This window comes from Falco punctatus, assembly GCF_963210335.1.
Source record: "Falco punctatus genome assembly, chromosome: Z".
Classification (NCBI taxonomy): Eukaryota; Metazoa; Chordata; class Aves; order Falconiformes; family Falconidae; genus Falco; species Falco punctatus.
The window spans coordinates 9266166-9287440 of record NC_137586.1 but is presented as its reverse complement, the minus strand read 5'-3'; the positions used below and the strand labels follow the sequence as shown (position 1 = coordinate 9287440).

Sequence of the window (21275 nt, the reverse complement as noted above, 5' to 3'; positions counted from 1 at the left end):
GGATCCTTGATGTTAGGGCCTGAAAGCCAAAGGAGTACTTCTTTGCCTTGGGATCTGTCAGATCAGGCCGTTTGGTATGATGCTTTCTAAGTTTGAAAGCAAAGCCAGATATTTAGTTTTTTAAAATGCTTGTGTGGCTCTACGGAAAATAGGGCTGCTGAATTAGCCAGTGGGGCTTTGACCCCAACATGGATTTCAGACAAGTGAAAAACAAACTACTGTCCAATTAAAGCTGTAGAGCAGAGGGAATTTTAGCTAGGTAGAAATGTAATTACCCGTGCTGGAAGATGGCCAGAAGACCAAGACTAACATCCCTCTCCTCTTGTGAAATATGCTATTTTTTCCTGTACTCAGGGCTTCAATTTCGTGTCTCATCTGAAAGATGAGTAGGATGGCAGTCACTAGGAGCTATTTCCACTGTACAGACCTGAGAGCTGGTTTAGACACACTTGAGATGAGTGACAGAGACGGAGTGGGGAAGGGAGGCGTTCATCCAGGGCTGGAGTGACAGACCCTTTGATAATGCTGCTCCTTCAGCAGAGGGGATTCTTCACGCAGTGCCTAAGTAGAGAGTTGCTGCAGGTACTTCCCTTCACAGGTCTCCAGAGCTGTAATTTATTTGGAGTGGAAGCTTGATTTAGGTTTTACTTGCCCGTACACTACTTAGTAGGTGTCTCTCTGAGCTGAAGTTATTGCTTTCCATGGGGCAACAGAATCATTGACTCCTGGTGGCACTGCACCCAATTCTAATTAGAAAGAACTCGATAAATAACCTGGATATTAGTATGCCCCTCAAATCAAAGCCAGATATCCAAAAAAACTGAACTTCAAAGCAGAACTCTTCAAGCAGCTCTGTGTTTTTCAGCTCAGTCTATGGATGATAAAAGTCCTCACAGAATCATTCGCCTTCCTTAATGCATTATGAAGTGGAAAGTGTTGTTATACTGAGAGACTGGAAATTCTTACCCGCTATTTAGGAATACGAAGCAATAAATAATTCTTTTTTGTCTATTTGAAGAAAAACTTAAAATCCAGAATTCAAAAGAAATCGTTATAGGTTTCCCTTTCCCAATGAGAGTAACATGGCTTGCAAGATAAGGTGTATTTAATTCTGTCTTTACTAAAAATACACTTCCCCTGAAAATATTCTTACAGCAACAAATGATGATGTAATTTTTAAATAAATTATTATTACTTATTAAGAAAATGTTTGGTAGCTGCAGCATAGAACCCCATGAAAGCTAGTATCTGAATGATCTCTCCATTATCCTAGGCAAGGATGAAAATAAAGATTAAGTGGAATAACTCCAGAGCCATGAAGTGAATTGTCTATTGTGAAAGCGAGGGAGCATCACAGCCAGGTATGGAGGCCCTGATGCTTTGGGACTCTGCTTACATGAGCCCCACTCTCCCTTGGCAATTTGGGATGAAGACATGAACAGCCTAAGATGACCTGGAAAGAAACAGATGTTGAGGAATGTCTGGCAAGCTGGGCAGCTCCATTACAACTGCGCACGTGACATAAAGGAACATTTTAGTCACACTGAGTTACAGATACACTGCACGTGACTGGGCATCCCAGATCAGTGTCGTGCTGTATAAATCTAGGCTGTCATGGTGTAAAGCATATTGCTTGATGGGACAGTAAGAAGTATTTGCATTTTTGCATCATATTTAAACTGAAGATCTCCAAGCACTGTACATCCATAGGGTCATTAACTGATACAGGATTCTGTTCGCAGGGAGGTATCACCCATGCTTTCGTATGGTGAAAGACATGGTCAACTGAAACTGTGAGACAGTGTAAACTCAGAGAAGCTCTGCTGGTTTTGGCGGAATAAAAAGTTGATTTATGCTGAAGGATCTGCCCTTACTGCATTCCACCCCACCAAGACTGAAACGTGTCTCCTTGTTGCTGTGAGAGACTTCACAACCACTGTTCCTGTGGGTACCCACACAGACCTTTGGGATGGGAAGTCAGGCATATTCCCCTACCTGATTTCACTTGCCAGCAGACATCTGAGGCAAAGACATCGGTGTCTGGTAGAATGCTTCACATTTTTGAATTTGTGCAGACATCTGTTGAGGGACTTATCTGAAAGTCATAGTTTTGATCTAAATACACCTTGGCCTTTAAAAATTCATTTTGATCTTTGCAAAACGCATTTGGGTAATAGCTACTGAATGACTTAATGCCAGCTATGCTTTGATAGGGATGGCAATCTACCAGTTACTAAAGACTTTCTGTTCTTAAAACAATGTGTGTTATCAATCCAGACCACCCACCTAACCATGGCTGGGAAGGAGTGAATTAAAGGAAAACAAGCAGAAGCATCAAGAGTGATTTAATGTTGATCCAGAGCCCACTGAAATCAAGAAGATCCTACTGATGTAAACGAGATTTGGAGCAAAAGAAAGAGGAAGGGAACAGAGGGGGAGAAAGAAATCCTCCAAAGCAAGCAAAGAGGTAAAGACCTAATACTGACATCTTCATTCCTCTCTGTGGTGGGAAGAGCACATCCTTATTAAACGAAGGTGGTGAAGCCCAGTGGAGTTCCCTCCAGTAGGCTGGGAACACCTCTGCCAGGCAGGGAGCATTTTATGCCTCCCAGACCGCAGGCTTACCAATGACTCTGATATTCCGGAAAGGTCAGTGCTTGTGAGTTATTTTAGCCCCTGCAAGACCTAATCTCATCCAGACAATAGAACCGTTGAGTGCCGTGAGCCTCACAGGGGCTGCTGCTGGCACCAGGACTTGGGCAATGCTTGGTGGTGGCACGGTCCAGCTCCCACTTTCCCCCAGCTGCCTCCACATCTGTTGATTTAGTCCCCAACTCCTCTTGGACCCACAGACAGTTATTATGGTGCCAATGAAATGTCTAGAACAAGGCTGTGCAGCTCATGAGCACTTGTCCCTCTTATCCCGTTTGGGGCCAATGAACGCTGCAGTTTGGAGGGAGCAAGAAAGCCTGGAGAACACAGTGAGTGAAGCCTGTCACATCCCATGGGTCTCTCCCTTGTCCTGTAGGATGCCTGTATGGCTACAGAGATGTGACATGAGACGTAAAGGCTGTCTTTGGTGCCAGTATGATTCATAGCCCTGTCAGGCAGCTGGACTGCCTGGATTTCTATTCTGGGACCCAGAAACATGTGATTTATTAGTTCATTTATGGAACAAGGGGAGAGGCAGAAGCATGGTCTTATGATTTTATTTTTTGTAGAAAGAATTAAGGGAAATTATGGTAACATTGGGAAACTGCTGGCCCAGAGGTTGTAGAATCAGCTGTCTTGGTGGCAGCAGTGGGGTGGGATGGTCTATGAAGCTTAGTTTGCCTCCAGCCAGAAACCGCTGCCCAAAGGGAAGTGAGGCTGAGCTGCTGAGAGCTATTTGATTCTAACGGAAGAAATGTCTGCAAATTAACGCCTAGGTATTACACATCCATTGCTTCTTTCATCCCAAAGGAGAACACATGACTTTATAAATGGCGTTCAGGCAGCATATTCAGAAAAATCATTCATTACTGGAAGGAAGGCCAGGCCTGCTGCTGGTGACTTATGAATGGGTTCCTAATGTATTATTGTTTTTTAATAGAAGGAATGGGTGTGCTGTACCTTGCCCTGAGTTAAACAAGCAGTCTGTCTGTTACACGAAGACTTTGCATGGAGTGTATGTTCTTTAGAGAGCAGCAGATCAATACTGAAGAGAAGAAAAATGGGTCTGAGTTGGCATCTGCATTCTCTTCCATCAGATTCTCCAACATCAACGAGGCCTCAGCCTTCTGCATTAATTTGAGCAGATGGACTTACACTGATGATACTCCTCTCTGCCCTAGACTTTGTGACTTTGGGCAAGTAACTTTAAGGCAAGTTCAGCTGCAAGGCATGAAGGGCACTTAGATGCTGGACTTTCATCAACTTTCACCTGGAATTACCTTTGAAAATCCCCCCTTTATGTTTCTGTGTTCCTGTAAAACTAAAGTCTAATGACTTTTCAGTTTCCTATTTACCCTGACAGCCTGAGGGGATCAGTGACTCTCTGTCTCTCTACTGACTGTCACAAGGCAGCTTTTATTAACTGAGAACCTGAGTCCACGCTGGAATCTCAATGAGAGTAAATTTTGTTGGTTAATTGCTATTCTGAATCATGATCTGTTTAATTGTTATCTATTTGTATTATCGGTTTGTCTAAGGTTCTGTTTGTGTTACCTGAATATTTTGAAGATGCCCTTGGGAAGTGAGGTGGTGGACTGATGGCTTAAAGTTTGACCTTCTTAATTCTGCGTTTTCCAGATTTAAGTACATATGAAGATTTAGATGCTCAAGTATTCACTGGTTATTACTTTTCTGTTGGGACCAGGAAGAAGAATTGCTGTGACTTTGGCTACAAAATTGCTAAATAGATTGATTAATTGTGTATAATACCAGTTAATTCCCAGACGTTGTATCGTGGCTTCTTTTGCTTATCTTTTGTGCCTTGTCCCTTAGAGAGACAGTTGGATGAGCTAACTGCAGCCATTTTGGGGTATCTATTCCAAACCGTCAGCTACTGAAGACAGACAGATGTCTCTCTAAGGAGCTAGTCTCTCTCCATCAACTGTAAGAGATGTGTAGATGGCAAGACTACAGATGGCCCCAAGATTTTATACTTTGATGAACACTTTGACGTAATTCAGCCAGGTCAACCCTGACCTTTAGTTGGTAAGCTGCTGATTGTGGGAGCTTTCCTGTAAGAGGTTTATACAGTGCTTAGCACACAGCAGCAATTCCATGTAAGATCAACAATAACCACATTTCCAGCAGTAGCAGTCTCAGAGAAAACATGCTAGAATTTCTGAGAGGGTGAAGAGGCGTGTTCCTGTTGAGGTGAGACGTGCAAACACCAGGCTGTGGCTCCACACACCTGGCTCACAGATTTGGTTGACTTCCTGAAGATGTGTCTGGCTGAACTGCAGCCGAACTCCCCCAACTTTGTGGAAATGATAAACCCTCCTTCCAAGCAGTAACGGCTGCTATGAGCCTGAAGGGAGAAAGGGAGTGTGCAGCTGGATGTGTGTGCGTGTTTGCGAAGAAGGGAGGAGAGATGAGGGAAGTTTCTCCTATGAAAGAAATGATCCAATTTGAAGCAAGTCCCTCATGGGAAGAGCTGTGACAGAGGCTGCTCTGTTCCTGTTAATTTTCACAGTGCAGCTGTCAGCGGGTCTGTAAATAGTACTCCGTGAAGCCAACACTTCCTATCCACACATCAACCATTCAATTAACGGAAGAACAGAAGAAGGAAATAAAGTGTACCACAGCCTTCTATCACGGCTTTGATGTTTCCCAGCAATTTATGAAAGTGTACACAAATCTAATTACAAGCCCCACTGCTTCCCATTTACATGGAGCTCCTCAAGTTCAGAGCTGTTTATATCAAAATAATTGTTAAAAATACCTCAGCTGATCTATGGCATTGTGGCCCCCCACTCACCGGAGCCGCCACGCTGCTCCTTCCAGGGACTTTCTGCCGACTCAGCACTTTGGTGCCAGTGTGCACGCATAATAACAGCCGCTTCCCCGCTGCTCTGTGAGCGAGGCACCCGGGCTACAACTTCATCATGCCCACAAAGGTCTATTTTCCATCTTTCCTCCACCTGCTCAGAGCTCCTTCTGCAGACTCTCACTGCTTCCCCTTCCATTCCTAATTCACCTAAATATTCCTCTGCTGCATTGACAGGGGATGAGGACAGCTGCTTGGCCAGTTTCTGTAATGGGACTGTGTCTGAAGGCAACTTCACAGTGCTTTGCAAAGTCGTAACTGCGCTGTAGGAATGCACAGCAATAATAACAGCAGTCATAAATGTGAGCCGGGGTTGGTTTCTTTGGTGGGGTGCCTGAGCATCCAAAGCCAGGAACATGAGAACCAGTGACCCATTTGCTATTAGTTTGAACAAGGGCCACTACACACGATGTACTGACAATCACTTGTGTTTCTTGGGGCAATTTTTGACAATCTTATATTTAAGTTACTGTCATAAACAGGTGAAAAATTCTTTCAGCTTAATTAATGGCAAAAATCCCTTACGGTATGAAAGAGTAGATAGTACAATGTATAAGGCAAGAAGACAATCCCTTCATCTGACTATTAATTGTGTTTGGCTGGGAAATTCAGTGCTATGGGTGATTTCCAAAGGATGTGGTAGGTGGAGGCTGAAAGTCAACCTTGTTCAAGATGTTATGTCATTCATGTTTTCTTGATTAATAGAAAATATATTAAATACAACAATTAGAGATCTAATCGGTCTATTGCCTAAGAACACTGAGCAATAATTGTGTAATTTTATATAGGTGGGTCCTAAACAGAGATCTGAAGTTGTTTTTCTCATTTGCAGTGATAAGAGCCGCACAAAAAAACGTTGAAATAAAAGCTCAAGTTAACAAAGTTTTCGGTTGCAGTATTATTTTTTTTTAAGTTCAACCAAGTTGAATATTTCTCTGAAAGGCAGACATCTGTTTAGTGCATGTATCCAAGTCTCACATTTTCCTTTCTTTTCAAAAAACCAAGGATTCCATCAGAAAAGCAGTTTTCATGGAAGATGTTCAGCCAGGCACGGATAGACTTGTGATGCTATTGCCTAGATGCAGAAGAAATGCTGTGGTTTGACCAAGCAGCTGTAGACTCCTACGGTAAAACCAAAAAAGGGCTTGGCCTGTGTGTTGGAGGAAGCCACCTTACAGGATTTTGGAGGTCTTAATGGCCTTAAATTTCATTAATTAAAGTAAGATATAGAATGAATGTAGTGCTAACAATTAGCGTTAGGCAAGTTCACAGTACACCTAATGGATCAGGAGTCAAAGGACTCAGGTGTGGGATGCCTGGTTTCCAAATTCCAAATTGCTTCAGTTGGGCAGCAAACACCCAGAACAGGATTCAGCTCCCCTTGCAGTGGACATGAAGCCCCCTTTAAGCTGCACACTCAGTGCAGCTCCTTGCACACTCAGCGGGGAGGCAGATGCCTCCATGGCTCCAGGGAGGCAATGATAAACCACATGTCTGAGCTACGTGGGAGGAATCGCCATCAGACAAGAAGCCAAGTGAACAGCTTTAATACCTGACTTGTAGGTGGCTAATGTCAGCTGGTATAGAGTCACCCTAGATCTTCAGCTCCGGCAAGATTACTAGATTACTGTGGCAGTGACGAGTACAGCAGAAGGATTTCAAGGTGGCAAGGGTATATTTCTGGTGAGCAAAGGCAGCTGTAGACTCTGAGACATCTGCAGGAAGTAAGTGTTTTTAGCTTTTGTTTTTAAGCAGTATGGGTCCTTTTTCATTTTAAGTTACACTTTGGATGAAGAATCACTGTTTCAGAACTGACAGACCATAGGAATCCGACACCTAAAATTAACTAAAAATCACACTTCTCTTTGGGTTTTGGTTTGACAGGTTTCAAAATCTATTTCTGTAAAATAGAGTTCCTCCATAGGTATCTATTTCTCTTTATTGATTGTAATAGAAACTTAGATGACAAACACTTAGATGACAACCTCAGACATAGTTTCTTAGCCTCTGGATGTCTCAAATTAGGTGAGCCGAGTCCCATCTCACGTATTCATTCTAATGCCCTTATAGAGATCTCCATTAAAATTAATGAAAGGGACAGGCACGCCCAGAAAGTGATTTAGTCCATCCCAGCACAGATACATAAAGGGAAGAATGTACAATTCTCTAGAAATGTCTCCCTCTCTCCATTCTATAGGAATCCTAGAGGATGTTTAGATTAGATTACAAACTTTTAGACTGTTAAAGCCAGATCAAATGAATCACTCTCTTCACTTCTCACCTCTATGCAGAAAATGTAGGTAGCAGTACTGTTCTACCCGTTCCAGAAGTTAATTCATAACAAAATGAATTCTGAGGTTCCACAGTGGGTGAGGTGGTGAAAAAGGTGCAACAGCAGTACAGGTTTTAACCCTGTGTACTTTCTAGGTAAGGATAGAAGCTGCTGCAATTTAGGTATGTATAATGAAGCACAGAGGACAGTTTATTCTGTGTAGGTGGGTGGACAAGCCCGTATCTTAGATGTGTTAGATGTGTTGTGCAAAACAACTTTTCAATATTTGGCTGTCACTGGGATATGAAGACATGGGAGAGAAGGAGAAAACCAAGCTGAAGATGATGCCTAGGTAGGAGTATGACTGACAGGTAGGATGATAATGTTGTCCACAGTGATTGAGAATGGAGGCGGAGGAGAGAGAAGACAGGGTTTGGGAGGAAAAGTTCAAGCTAGACATCCACTACGAGATGCTGGAAAGACAGGCCAAGATTTTAGTTTTGACAGGAGTCAGTCCTGCAACAGAGAAATTAGATCTACAAGCTGTCGCTATACAAATAGTAGCTGAATTTGTGTTGGTGGATAAGGCTGCTAGGGACGAGGCTTGGATGAAACAAAGAGAATCACATGAAGAGACCTATTTATGTCTCCATTTGGATGGGGAATAGATACAGGAGGGGACAGAGTAACCAGAGCTAGAAGTACGGGGCATATAATTGTTAGAAATATATTATAAATGCCTGCAAAAGTACATGAAAGTTATGAGCTCTCATAAAGAAGGACACAGAGGTCAAGTAAAACACTAGTGTAAACCTGATGAGCTGATAGGCAACATGATTTTAAAAGACCTCAGAAAGCTCTCTTGGCAGGTAGATACAGAAGGAACTTTGGGCCTGCTCAAAAGTAAGGGATTATGGGAAAGTCGTTTCTAAAAGGAATTTATTGTGTGAAAATTGGAAAGCTGTGGACCTGTTCAGTGGGCCCTTAGGAGAAACAAGTGCCTTGCACAGAGAAGTGGGCTTCTGACAAATGGCGGTCAGGCACCTGTCCAAGGAAAGGTTAATAAAAGAAAAAAAAAAGAAAAAAACCAAAACCAACAACAACAAAAAAAAACTTTCATAAAAGAAAGTTGCCTTTTGAAACTATTAGGCAACATATGTTGTGTGAACAGGAAGTCACAGTAGAGCAATAATCCTGACAGCTGTGGAGAAACAGGAGTCTGCCGCAGGAACGAACGGCTCGAGACCTGACAAGAATGATGATGGATGCCCCATTGGTAGTACAGGAGGACAAGGCAAGAGATGTTTAAATTGGCTGAACCACAGGAACAACTTTGAGTTGGCATCAAAGCCAGACAAATGAGGCCAGTCCTAATGGCGAGAGAAATGGGGGAGGGGGGGCTGAAGGAAGATGGCAGCAGTGCACCCCTCCTTTCCAAGGACGAGGGCTGCATCGCATCTCACCACCAGGTGGCTGCATTTCTCTGTGAACATCCAAGCCCTTAAGAAGCTGCACACCCTGAAGCACCATGAAAATGACAATAGGAACAGAGATCACCTGCAGGGTTTGGCCCATCCCATTGAAAGCGCCTTAGAAATTTTGAGGCCCTGTGGGAAAAGCACTGTGTTCCATGTCTTGACCAAGTGGCGGTCACTCCGCAGGTCCTCACTAGTCCACTTAGCTGTGGTAACTGCCTGTGTGCCCGCTTGTACCTCATGGGAGATACAAGGCAATGCCATATAACTTAACTTATAATGAAGAGGATGAAAATAATTTTCTACTTGCTTTTCCTGTGAACGAAGAGCAGGTATGTGGACTGCTGCTGAGGTTCAGTCAATTAATGGAAACTTGTCAAGCCATGGAAACTTGATTTTGAGCCTGGAATCTGCATCTAGTGAGGGTTAAATTGTTACGCTTTTTCAGATGCTCAGACCTGGTTATTCAAGAACATTTCTATAACAGGTATTTGAGCCAAACAAGTCAACAGGAAAAATGGTCCCATAAAAAACTGACCCATGAAATGGCCGGTTCTTCATTGTTTTGCACATCCTAAGCTCAGTTGATGTCAGCAGGACGGAACAGAAGTCTGCTCCCAAGTGGTCAATAGATGAGTATTTTTTTACTTATCTGAAGTCTGCCAAAAGTAGGAAGGAAAAAGGCTGGGAAATGATAAGGGTATTTTGGGTATACTAGGTCTAGATAAAGTCTTCAACTCTCCTTGGGTTTTGTCTGGTTTTTTCCTGTCTTGCTCTCACCTCTGTCACATGAGTTTGCAAGATTTTGGGGACAGGGACTGATTTTTAATACACCTTTTTGTGGTAATATGGAACTGTAATTCCTGATGTCAGTTTATAGACGCTATTGCTTTGGGTCAAAGTTTGAAAGATAGTCATTAAAAGTACCTCTTCAACCTGTTTGAGAAAAGATGCCCATATTTCACCATGGGATGCCAGCATCAAGCCCAACATCTGGTATTGTTAGAAGGAAACTTTTAGGAAGAGGGTCCTAAAAGTATTGTAATACTTCAAAAAATGGACACCCGTAACTTTAAGGAGAAGTTTTTCAGTAGTATCGCTGGTAAACATGTACCATTTTTAAACTGATTTGTCTAAGATGTGATTCCAGAAATGAGATCTTGATGATTTGCTACTTCCAGAAACCTTTTCCCCTGTAAAGAACTTTCCATTTTTGTCCCTGCAAAGATCTAGATACAATCTGCCAGGCCCACTTTATACTTATTTTAATAAATTCATGAATTTACATCAGAGTATCTTATTGAAAAGGAGATTTTACAGTCCTAAATATTTTTTAATGAGCTTTCCTGTATCCTTTCCAAGTTGTTGCCATGATCCTTTGCCTTTCATGATTTACACTGTGAATAATTAGTAATAAAAATAATATACTATTATAATAAACCAAAACGTGTTGGACCAGATTGTCTTTCATTGCTGACAGTGGAATGTCTTACATCCCTCTGGGTCTGTGTGATGGTGTACAAATATAATTTTCCATAGAAAATACATCTGCATTTCTACTTTCCTGAACTATCAGGTTCAAACCCCCATATTACTAGGTATTTGTCCAAATGGAATGATCTCTGAAATGCTTCCTGGAAGATCCAGTAGTTGGTCTGACTGCCTTTCAAGAGTTAGATATAGGGAACCACATTTATGCCTAGATAGGCACTTTTGTAATAGCAGTGGGAGGTGTCCGTCACTGTGCTTCTAGTGCCATCACGTGAACATGCTGCTCTTTGCTGAATGCTGGCAAAAAGTTATTTGGGGAGGGAAACAAAGAAGCCCTTTGGCACAAGTTTCTACTTGATTCATCTCTCTGAAACTTGGAAGTTTACACTCATGGTGAGGTCAACCCAATGTTTTTGGCATCTGTCTTTTTTTCAGGTCATCAGAATTGCTAGTGAAAGAACACAGCACCCCTTGGGGTTCTGTGCCTGTGTGAAATGACAGTGTCTTCCTGTCCTTTCCACTGATAAGCAAAGCACACCCAAGGCCCTGCATGCCTGAGCTGTTATCCATCCTTCCTGGAAGATGAGTTCACAGAGCACAGACAAATCATCCCTCCTCCTCAACCAGGCCCCAGGGCAGCAAAGGCCAAACCAGCCCTCACTTGCCCTTGTTACAGAGCTACTCACCGGCATTGTCTGGCTGCCATGCAAGGCATTGATGGCTGCTTGGGCCTCCGCATGTGAAGAGTATTTCACAAATGCACACCCTGGAAGAGGAAAAAGAAGAATATAAGAAAGGTTACACAGGTACCATGAATGTCCATCTAGGTAAGTACTCCACCCTCAGAACTGGCCAGTAAAGATTGTTGTGGAGAAAGTATAACAAACAAATGTTCTTCTGGTTGTTCCTTTCTGAAGTCCAGTCAGCAGCAGCCTGAGGACCTCTTAAGTCAAAGCTGCATCCAGAATTCCTGCACTGCTTGTGATGGGCAATGATGGGCACAAACATAGCAAGTACATTTTTAATTCACTTGTGTTTTGACCTCCACAGCTTCACATGGTAAAATGTTTCCCAATTTTACAATTTATTGCATGAAAATTAATTTTATTTGTATTAGACTTAATGCTGAATGCTCCTCCCTCTGGGATTGTGAGAAACAGTAAGGAAGTACATAGAAGTTGTCAGAAAGCCACACATACTAGTTACAAGCAACCAGAGGCCAAAGTTACAGAAAGTATTCAGGTTACTCCAAGCCCACAAGGTACCTTATCATACCACTGTCTGGTACAGCTCCATGATAGACTGCTTAGAGCTTGACTTGGCTCCAAGCAGGTTTGGTCTGACAAAGTGTGAGACAGCTTCTGATGAAGAAGTGGGGATGGGAGAGATCCACATAGTATGATTTACCATCTTGCCACCACCAGAATCTGAATCTTAGTCCTTCAAAGCTGCAGAGCCAGCACCTGTATAAGGACTCTCTTCTGGATGTTACAGAAACATATGCAGCACTTCTCCAGCCTGCATTGTCATATGAGGAATCTCACACTGAACTCTTACATAAGGTTTTAGGGCATAAAGGTAGATTTATGGATATGTGCTAGAGTGCAGAAATGATCAACACTTCAAAGGGTCACATGCACCACTAGAGTGGGGGGAAGTATTGCTGACACTCTTAGCTACAAGCAAACAGACTCAGAGAGAGGAAGAGTAATTTCCATATGCTAAGGCAGGTTTTGGAACAGATTGGGAGAGATCTGAGAAGTTCTGGCTTCCATCCCCTTCTATTAGTACCAAAGACTTTTGAGCTTTTAATCAATTTGCAAAGCCCTAGCTGTTTCCCCTGAAGGGGTGCAGATTGCTGAGCAGAGGATGTCAGTCCTGATGATGGGATGACTCTCCTTAATTCCCTTTGCAGAATCCTTAGAAAGTCCACAAACCCTTATGGATCCATACCACGCAGGGTGAAAATTAGAACAGCCCACCTGCAAACTCTAAGAACGAGCCCTAAAGGTCCCCAAAATCAGCACTGTGGGCTGGTACAAGCGAAACTGAAGAAAGCAGTGATGGCCCCTTCTAAAAAATGATACCCCCATATGAAACTAGCTTACAGACAGGAGCCCTTCACTTTCCATTACCCTTTCAGCACTGTGCTCGGAATGTATTTCAGGAAAAGCACAACGATTGTTGCTAATAGTTGGATCTAATTTATAAGGAGCTGAGAGGAGACAATCATGAGAAAATGAGATAGATAAACTTCAGCTGGAAACAATAGGGATCAATTATGACATAATCACAGCCCAGCATTCCCGGGCTTCTGAGATACTGCGCCTTACTCTTCATTAATCAGAGATAATCCAGAATTAGGGTGTTTAATTATTTGCAGAGATTCTTTTGTACTTTCTGCCTCTAAAAAGAATATGCTGATTAGCAAATATACAAAAGCTTTCCAGCTCCAGTCACCCATTGCATTTAGAGCAGGATTTTTGCCTGCAGTGATGCTGTCATGTTGAAGGCTTCACTCTCTTCAGGTGAAATCCAGCCCTGTGCTAGGGAACTTGATGGATCAGTGGAGATGGATAAAGGTGGGAACAAAGGGAGTAGCAGGCATTTATCTTCTTTAATATCCAAGATACTAATGGGATCCCTCCTACTGCTTCCAGTAGGTTTGAGGTAGCAAGACCAGTGAAAACTCAGCTTTTACTGGTGTATGGTGGCAAGGCAATAGCAAAGATCCCAACATTTTGGCCCTTCTGTTTATGTGTTCAATAGGATGGCTTCTGTACACAACACCAAATGTGCATGTAACCTCTTCCTTTCCTGTTGTCACCAGAACTGACTCCAAGATCTTATGAGCCAAGGATGCGAGTCATGCCACTCTCCTCAGAAAAATGGTATCCCTTTGACAGAAGCAGATCTGGAGTTTGAAGGGATTCTGACAGACAGAGAAATATATAACCTGTGCTGAACAGGCGAATACCTGTGTTTAAGGTGGTTTGTTTGTTGTTTTTTTTGGGTTTTTTGTTTGTTTTTTTCCCTTACTTCCAGATTATAAAGCTGGAAGAGCTGCTTTTACTGTCCTGCCAACTTGGAGGAGACTGCAGTCAGGGCCTAAGGTTATAATTGCGGAGGGTGTTAAGACTTTTCTTGTGGAACTTATGGTGCTGTGGGAAATCTTTGCTTCCCGAGTTACTGAAGTAGACAACTGCTGCATGGACGGGTGTGTGTGTGTGGGGAAGAGGCTGTCCATGGAGCAGCAATTCAGATGCTGTGGGTCCTGCTGGTTTGCTGAACTGGATCCACTTCAGCTTCCTCACCTGAGGACTCCTGCACTCCTGCCTACACACTAGTGGGCTTCACCCAGAGGGGCTCAGGGACTGTGCCTCTCCCATCTCTCCCAGGAGGGACAGGCTCTGCACTCCACTTCAGACAGGGAAATGCCTCAGTCCCAGCTCTTCCACCACCTGGTTACATGCTACAGCCACTTTGCCTACCCCTGAGTCACTCATGCAGGAGGTGTTTCTTCAGCCCCCTGAAGGATATAGCTCACCGTTCAGAACATCACCCATGGCCTCAGGCAAGGTTCAGGCAGCTTTCTGGCTGTGACTGAACTGTGGTGGCATTAAAGTGGGAAGCTAGGTCCTGCCTTCTGAGAGCAGTGCTTGCATGGAGGTACCTGGAAGACTTTAGAGGCTCACCACAGGGATGCCTGTGGGACTTCATGTAGTAGGTTGGGTAGGATTGAAGTTTATGGGATTTGATTGCTATCTGATGCTTAGACAATCTGCTTAAATCTCAAATTAGACCGAATTTAAGCCTTATGGGTTTTACCCAAATTAAGTAACTCACAAGCAATGTGTGTCACATTGGTTTCTAGCAGATGGAAAACATTACAAACTGGAAATAACTTTGGGGGAGTTGTGGCTTGCCTGACTAGCTCCTAAGATAAGGGCACTAGCCTTAAGTTTTCTGTTAGATTGACTGCTCTGTGTGCCTGTGTGCGTGTATGTAACTGTGTGTGTGTAAATTAGGAGCTTCACATTCTCAGTAAATAGCACCAGCAAATGGAAGCTGGTAATATTAACTCTGTCAAGGCTCAGTATTGATCCTGAACAGCTCAGTGAAACGCAAGCCTGAGACTGCAGCCCGCTAGCACTAATAATTAAACTGGTTAGCAATATGGAGCTGCCACTCAGATTCAGACTTATAATGAAATTGTTTAAGAGGGAAGGAAAGAAAAAAAGATGGAGCAAGTATGATTACAAGTCTGTGAGTTGGATCTCCTTTGGAATCTGTTTCTTGCAAATCTCAGACATCATTGCCTTTATTATTACTCTATTTAACTCCTTTGTCATTAGATTTTGTTCTGTACAATTTCAGGCGGAGGCAGATAGATTATTTTTGTTGTTGTTGTTTTCCCCAATTTATTGATTTGTTCTGTGAATGGAGTGCTTAACTGGTTACTGTTATGATGGCTGGAGCTCTTTTAAGCCAACCTAACCTACTGTTTTCCAGTGGGGCAGCCCCTCTATTTGGATGTCACGGAACTAAAGTAGACCTGCAATTGAAGAAAGGTGCCCACAGTTTATTTTCAGCTCAGGAAGGCTGAGCTTTGCTGACATATACCAGACAACTGCCCTGTAATGCTGGTGCGAGTCTTTTTTGCCTGCCAGTGATTTTACGGAATACCAATATCTTTCTCCAGTGTATCACCGTGATTTTTTTACCTCCCTGTTGCAAAAATGTGCTGGTTGATGTTGTCACATGTCAAAATATCCAGTGAGATATGAACATCAGCAGGACTGGTCTCTTCTCTGGTGCTGCACATTCCAGCACAGTTTATGATATATTACACACAGATCAATATTTAATGGACATATTATACTGTCAAAAGAAGAGGGCTTCCTATTCAAATTGAAGTTACTTTGTCTAGAGACTGATGGAGGAAAAAAAATGACCCTCCAACTCAAGAGAGAAGCCTCATTCTTATACCTGGGCTGTAGCAGAAGATCTTTCATGCTACCCATGTAACAAGTGATGCCAAACAGTGGCAGAAAGAAATAAGGCACGTCGTTTCACAATGAAGCATTTGTGGGTTTCAAATGGTACTTGTCTACTGAATGTAATGTTTGAATCAGTGTCCGTACCCTTGGAATTGTGATCACTGGCTGAGATGTATCTATGCAAAGACCAAGTGAAGACAGGGAAGACCTGGTTCTGGTGGGTGAGAAATAAGCTGAGATAATGGCAGAGACAGTAAATCAAGGTATAAAGTAGAAACCTTGGCTTTGTTTAAAAGGAAGAATTGGCCTGTTCAACAGGGTGGGGAGAGCACATCTTGAGTGAATGCAGAGGCCCTGCGTTCAGAGGGAAGGCTTTGTGCTGTGAACAAACTAATAGTTTGCATGTGGTGAGACATAGCTCATCAGAGGCATGTGCTTTTAGGTGCAATCAGCTTTTTGCTCTCATAAGCAAGCAGACACCAACCAGCAAAGTAACAGCTTCCCTCGGCATATGTGACCCCTCCTAATGTTAGAGATGCTTTCCTGGCAGCCACATAGTGACTTTGTCACGCCAGAAAATGATACACAAACTGAGCCTGGGTCTAGCTTGACAGAAGCCATCGCCTTACCTTTGCTGTTCCCATCGGGTCCCCGAAGGATTGTGCACTCCTCAATGTTGCCAAATGCCTCGAATAGCCTGCGCACATCATCTTCTGACTGCTGCTTATTGAGCATGCCCACAAAGAGTTTTCTGTCTTCTGGAACAAAATAAAGAGATGCTTACCATATTTCAGGAGGGATGTGAGAGCCAAGATGGCTCAGTATCACATGCAAAACAAACAGTGATTTCATTAAGGTGACATATTTTAGAAGCTGCTAGTCTTTTCAGGTGGCTGGCTTGAAAAAACTTAGTAGCCTCAGATGTTCAATGACTACTTGAAAATAATTTGGCAATTTCAAGAAACAAACAAGCAAACTAGAAAGTTTTGATTGTATATAAAATCTTTAACTGCTTCTTAAAATCTAGGCACTGAAGTCTTCCAAATCAACTTTTTCTGATCAATCTTTGCAGTCAGCTTACAGTAACTGAAATGACAACATTGCTAGAACCATGATACAAGAGGAATATGGATAAAGTTAGAATATAAAAATGAAGTCCAAATGAAAAATAACAAGTTAACAGCCTTTGCAATACTAAGTAAGTTGCAGGGAAAAAAATGTTTAACACAAGCTGTTTTAGATCAGGATATAAAGGAAGCCACAGCCTGTAAATGGAAATTTGTCATTCATACCCACTCACAGACATATACCTACAAGTTTGGATGAGTTTTTTAATACATTTTTTAAGTTTATTAGAAATAAGCCCCATATTTTTATACATTGTTTTTCAAAACATAAAGTTAATTTATGTCTACTAATATATGAGATAGCTCAAGCAGATGGTATTTCATGTCCAAGCAGGACATGGTCTGCTAGTAGATAATTTTTCTTTTTTGAATGAGGAAGCTCAACATGTCCCGGCAATGTGCACTTGCAGCCCAGAAAACCAACCGTATCCTGGGCTGCATCAAAAAAACATGGCCAGCAGGTCGAGGGAGGTGATCCTCCCCCTCTGCTCCGCTCTGGTGACACCCCACCTGGAGTGCTGCATTCAGCTCTGGGGTCCCCAGCATAAAAAGGACGTGGACCTGTTGGAATGGGTCCAGAGGAGATAATCAGGGGGCTGGAGCACCTTTGCGATGAAGACGGGCTGAGGGAGCTGGGGTTGTTCAGCCTGGAGAAGAGAAGGCTCCAGGGACACCTTCTAGCAGCTCCCAGTACCTAAAGGGGACCTGCAAGACAGCTGGAGAGGGACTCCTGACAAGGGCATGTAGTGATAGGATAAAGGGGAATGGCTTTAAGCTGAAAGAGGGTAGATTTAGGTTAGATATTAGGAAGAAATTCTTTGCAGTGAGGGTGGTGAGGCACTGGAACAAGTTGCCCAGAGAAGCTGTGGAAGCCCCAGCCACCTTCAGGAGTGTTCAAGGCCATGTTTTATGAAGCTTTGAGCAAGCTGGTCTAATGGAAGGTGTCCTTGCTCATAGCAGGGTTGTTGGCACTACATGACCTTTAAGATCCCTTCCAAGCCAAACCATTCTATGATTCTATGAGTTATACTTGGACTTGGTGTTGGTATGGGGATATTCAGTCCAGAATGAAACACCTTCAGAAAATGTTGGTGAAAACAGACTAAATTAATGACTGCTGAGTTGGCAGAAGGACCTCAGTGGGCACAGAGTGATGCCTCTAGATCAGGTTTATGTTCAGAGACCGATAGCATTACACAAATAAAAAAAGAAATTTACATAGTTTACATTGTGTATGTAAACAGGCCATTTGCACATGATTCATAAATGTCTTATCATTCATTAAGGGCTATGTAAATGTGTGAACCAATGATTTTTTCAGAGCAGTTTACAGAGCAGAAGTAACTAATTTGAATAAATATATCTAAATAAATAAATAAATAGTTTGATTTTTTAATTTATTTAGTTATAATGCACACGTTAACCTAAAGCTGAACAAAACATTGGTTTGTAACAACCCTTTTCTAGCTGACTAATTGGGCGATTTATGTCACTTTTGTTCACCGAGAAATCGCTCGTGTAGGCAATCTGTTCTGCTTCAACCTGTGTTTGATCAAAATTCCCCTCTCCAAGATGCACCTGCAAATTGGCAAATTACTTTATAGCCTTGGATGAGGATAATTTTTCATGCAGTGGATATCAAGAGAGGATATTAAAAGCTTTCAATCCTGTAGTCAGGTTATCCATGTAAACGAAAAGTGTACTGCCCACAGAAAGCGAGGAGTTATGTTGCCTTCAGTTAGGCTGTTGAAGTGGTAGGAAAAACAGGTTATGAAGGGCACATGTGCATTTCTGATAGGAGAGAGAAACAGCGCTAGCTTTCTGATAGCATGTTAAAGCAAGAAATATGCCTACTTTATGTTGGAAATGTTTAACAAAGAGGCTTCTCGAGGTCTTTGCTGGCAACCCAACGTTCAGGCTTTGATGATGCACAAAGCCCTAACTAACACAGTGCAGATTCTTTTCACCTCAAAATAAGGTACTTTGGATGTCTGAAAGGTCTGTTTTCTTGATGGCCAGACTGACCCACAAAAGAGACTCTCCGAGGTGGGGTATAAGCCTTAGAGAGGCAGCTACTGAAGTTGAGCTTGTGCTCTGTGGGGCATCTCTCAGTCTTGGCTAGACAAAGCCTTGGAGAAAAAGTCCAGTCCAAATTCCAGTGGTAGTCCAGATATTGGAGGAAAACCCACCCACCAAATGACACCAGCTGTCCTGGAAGATGGGAGATATTTTAGGAATGGGGCAGAGTGAGGTAATGAACTGGGAACAGCACTGGCAAAAGGCTTTGCCTGGAAAGTTTGTGTCTAGTAAATACTTCCAGCATGGAGGAAGCATCTGTTATATTGTACTTTATATGGTTTCTGCTGTTTCAAACAAGCTGCATCAGCAAAAGCACTTCTATAGCTATGTAACTGTATTTTCACCAGGCTTTTTGCTAATATAAATGTACCATTAAAAAAAAAAAAAAATCACATCCCTCCTCTGTCAGCAAAACTCTCTAGTGTGGAACTGGCCTGAAACTGCCTTGTCTGGTTTAGTTTATGCAAAGCTAAAACCAGGTGTTTTAGGAACCACTTAATTTTATATTCTGTTTTATTTGATTTTAATCTTTTTTTTTTTTTCGTTCCCTTTTCTGCATCTCTGCAGGACGCTAGGAATGGTGATGCCTGTCCCCAGAGCTGGCTGGCAGAAGATGCAGTGCTTTGGTGAGCTGCCCATGAAGTGGCCATCAGACCAGCAGGGACAGGCTCGGCTAAGGGTGAGGACTACCTCCCCCAGGGGCTTCTGGTCCAGCTGCTCCAGAGGACATGGCATGAAGGGGTCCCCAGGGCCAACCAGGGCTCAGCACTGCCTGGACATCACCTCCAGCTCCCTCTCCAAACCAGTGCCCAGTCTCTCTCCTGAAAAACTGCCTTGGGTTGTCAGGGGAACCATTTGTCACATCTGCCATTTCAGAAATCCTCACAATCACACACTTGGCTGATAAAAAATGAGTCAGTTTAACAAGATTTTTTTCTCTGAAAGGTGCTTCTAACAAAGTGCTGCATTTACCTTTCACGTCCCAGCCCTGCCAGGGAGCTCAGCAGCATCTTTAAACACCACCCCTCACAGATCTAGGGTGGGAAAAGAGAGGGCAGGCTCCAACAGCTGGGACCATTCAGCATGTTCCAGGTCTTGGCTAATCAGTTTATCCTCTAATGGGCTTATATGAGCCCATTACACCCCAAGTGTCCCCATATGCTGCTCTTCCAAGTCCCAAAGAAAAAGCTGTCATGCCATGCACCAGGGCAACTACTTTGCTCTAAACAAGGCCATGAGACTACCAGGAGAAAATGAAGACAGGATGTGCTGGTGTCAGTGGGACATGTCTGAGCGCGTATGTATGCCAAGATGCTTCCCACCAGACTTTTCCAGTGTCCTTGAATGAGAATGGACAGTAGTATCTTGCTGTTCCATCTCTCAGGCCACTCTGCATCCTACAGAAACCAAACGTTTAGGCTGCACACAAACCTGGAGCAATCCCCAGATCAAGCTGTCCCAGCGCTCTGCCTGTCTGCAGGGTGCAGGGTACATCCCTACCACCCATGGTCCACCCATAACACCTCACTGAGTCCCATGATTCCTTCTCTTTCAGTGATATACTATGCCAACTCTATGCATCGCAGGACCCACATCTGAAATTCAGAACACTGGGCAGACTCAGTCCCCTGTGACCTCCTTGCCAAGCTTGATGCTGTCATCCTCATTTAAGATTGTGGGACTGAGGGGTAAAGAAACCTTCAGATCAGGCCCCCTGAGAACTGGGAGTTGGGGCAAAATGAACACACAGCCAAGGAGAACAGAAATACCCCTGTCCAAGGGCAGAAGAGAGGGACAAAACGGGGCTGGGCATGAGCCCATGATCTGGGATGTCCCCAACTGGAGCTGTGGGCATCACTGTATGCTCCAGCCTAAGCGGCCAATGGCCATGGAAGAAGGAATGGTACCTCACAGTACCATCTTGTCTTACACAAAAGGAGCCATGAGGAGCAGCCTTTATCTCCTCCCTATGAGGGAAATCAAGTCAGTGAGCTACTTAGCATGTCTAAGAACATATATGATGAAAATCTATTCTGTGCAGCTTCCACAAGGGCACACATGGCCTTGCATCAAGTATTTATGCACATATGAGCATAGGCCATAGAAACACAGAATGATTTGGGTTGGAAGGGACTTGAAAGATCATGTAGTTCCAACGACCCTGCTATCAGCAAGGACACCATCCATTAGGCCAGCTTGCTCAAAGCTTCATAAAACATGGCCTTGAACACTCCTGAAGGTGGCTGGGGCTTCCACAGCTTCTCTGGGCAACTTGTTCCAGTGCCTCACCACCCT

The 21275-nt window shown here is 43.3% G+C and overlaps 1 protein-coding gene across 11 annotated transcripts in view; it reads right to left on the bottom strand.

Moving 5' to 3' along the window:
* Positions 1-21275, bottom strand: part of CELF4 (CUGBP Elav-like family member 4) — a 730178-nt gene that overhangs the window by 94757 nt on the left and 614146 nt on the right. For 8 of the 11 annotated variants that reach the window (XR_013924765.1, XM_080371390.1, XM_080371393.1 and 5 more), the window contains exons 4-5: positions 16404-16532; positions 11461-11540 (exon numbers count right to left, since the gene is read on the bottom strand). Coding sequence is in view for 10 of the 11 variants with exons in the window: in XM_080371390.1 (XP_080227516.1) it covers positions 11461-11540; positions 16404-16532 (209 nt within the window). In the remaining variant the exon portion in view is untranslated. The remainder of the gene's footprint in view (positions 1-11460; positions 11541-16403; positions 16533-21275) is intronic. The other 3 variants (XM_080371396.1, XM_080371399.1, XM_080371392.1) reach the window with 1 other exon arrangement.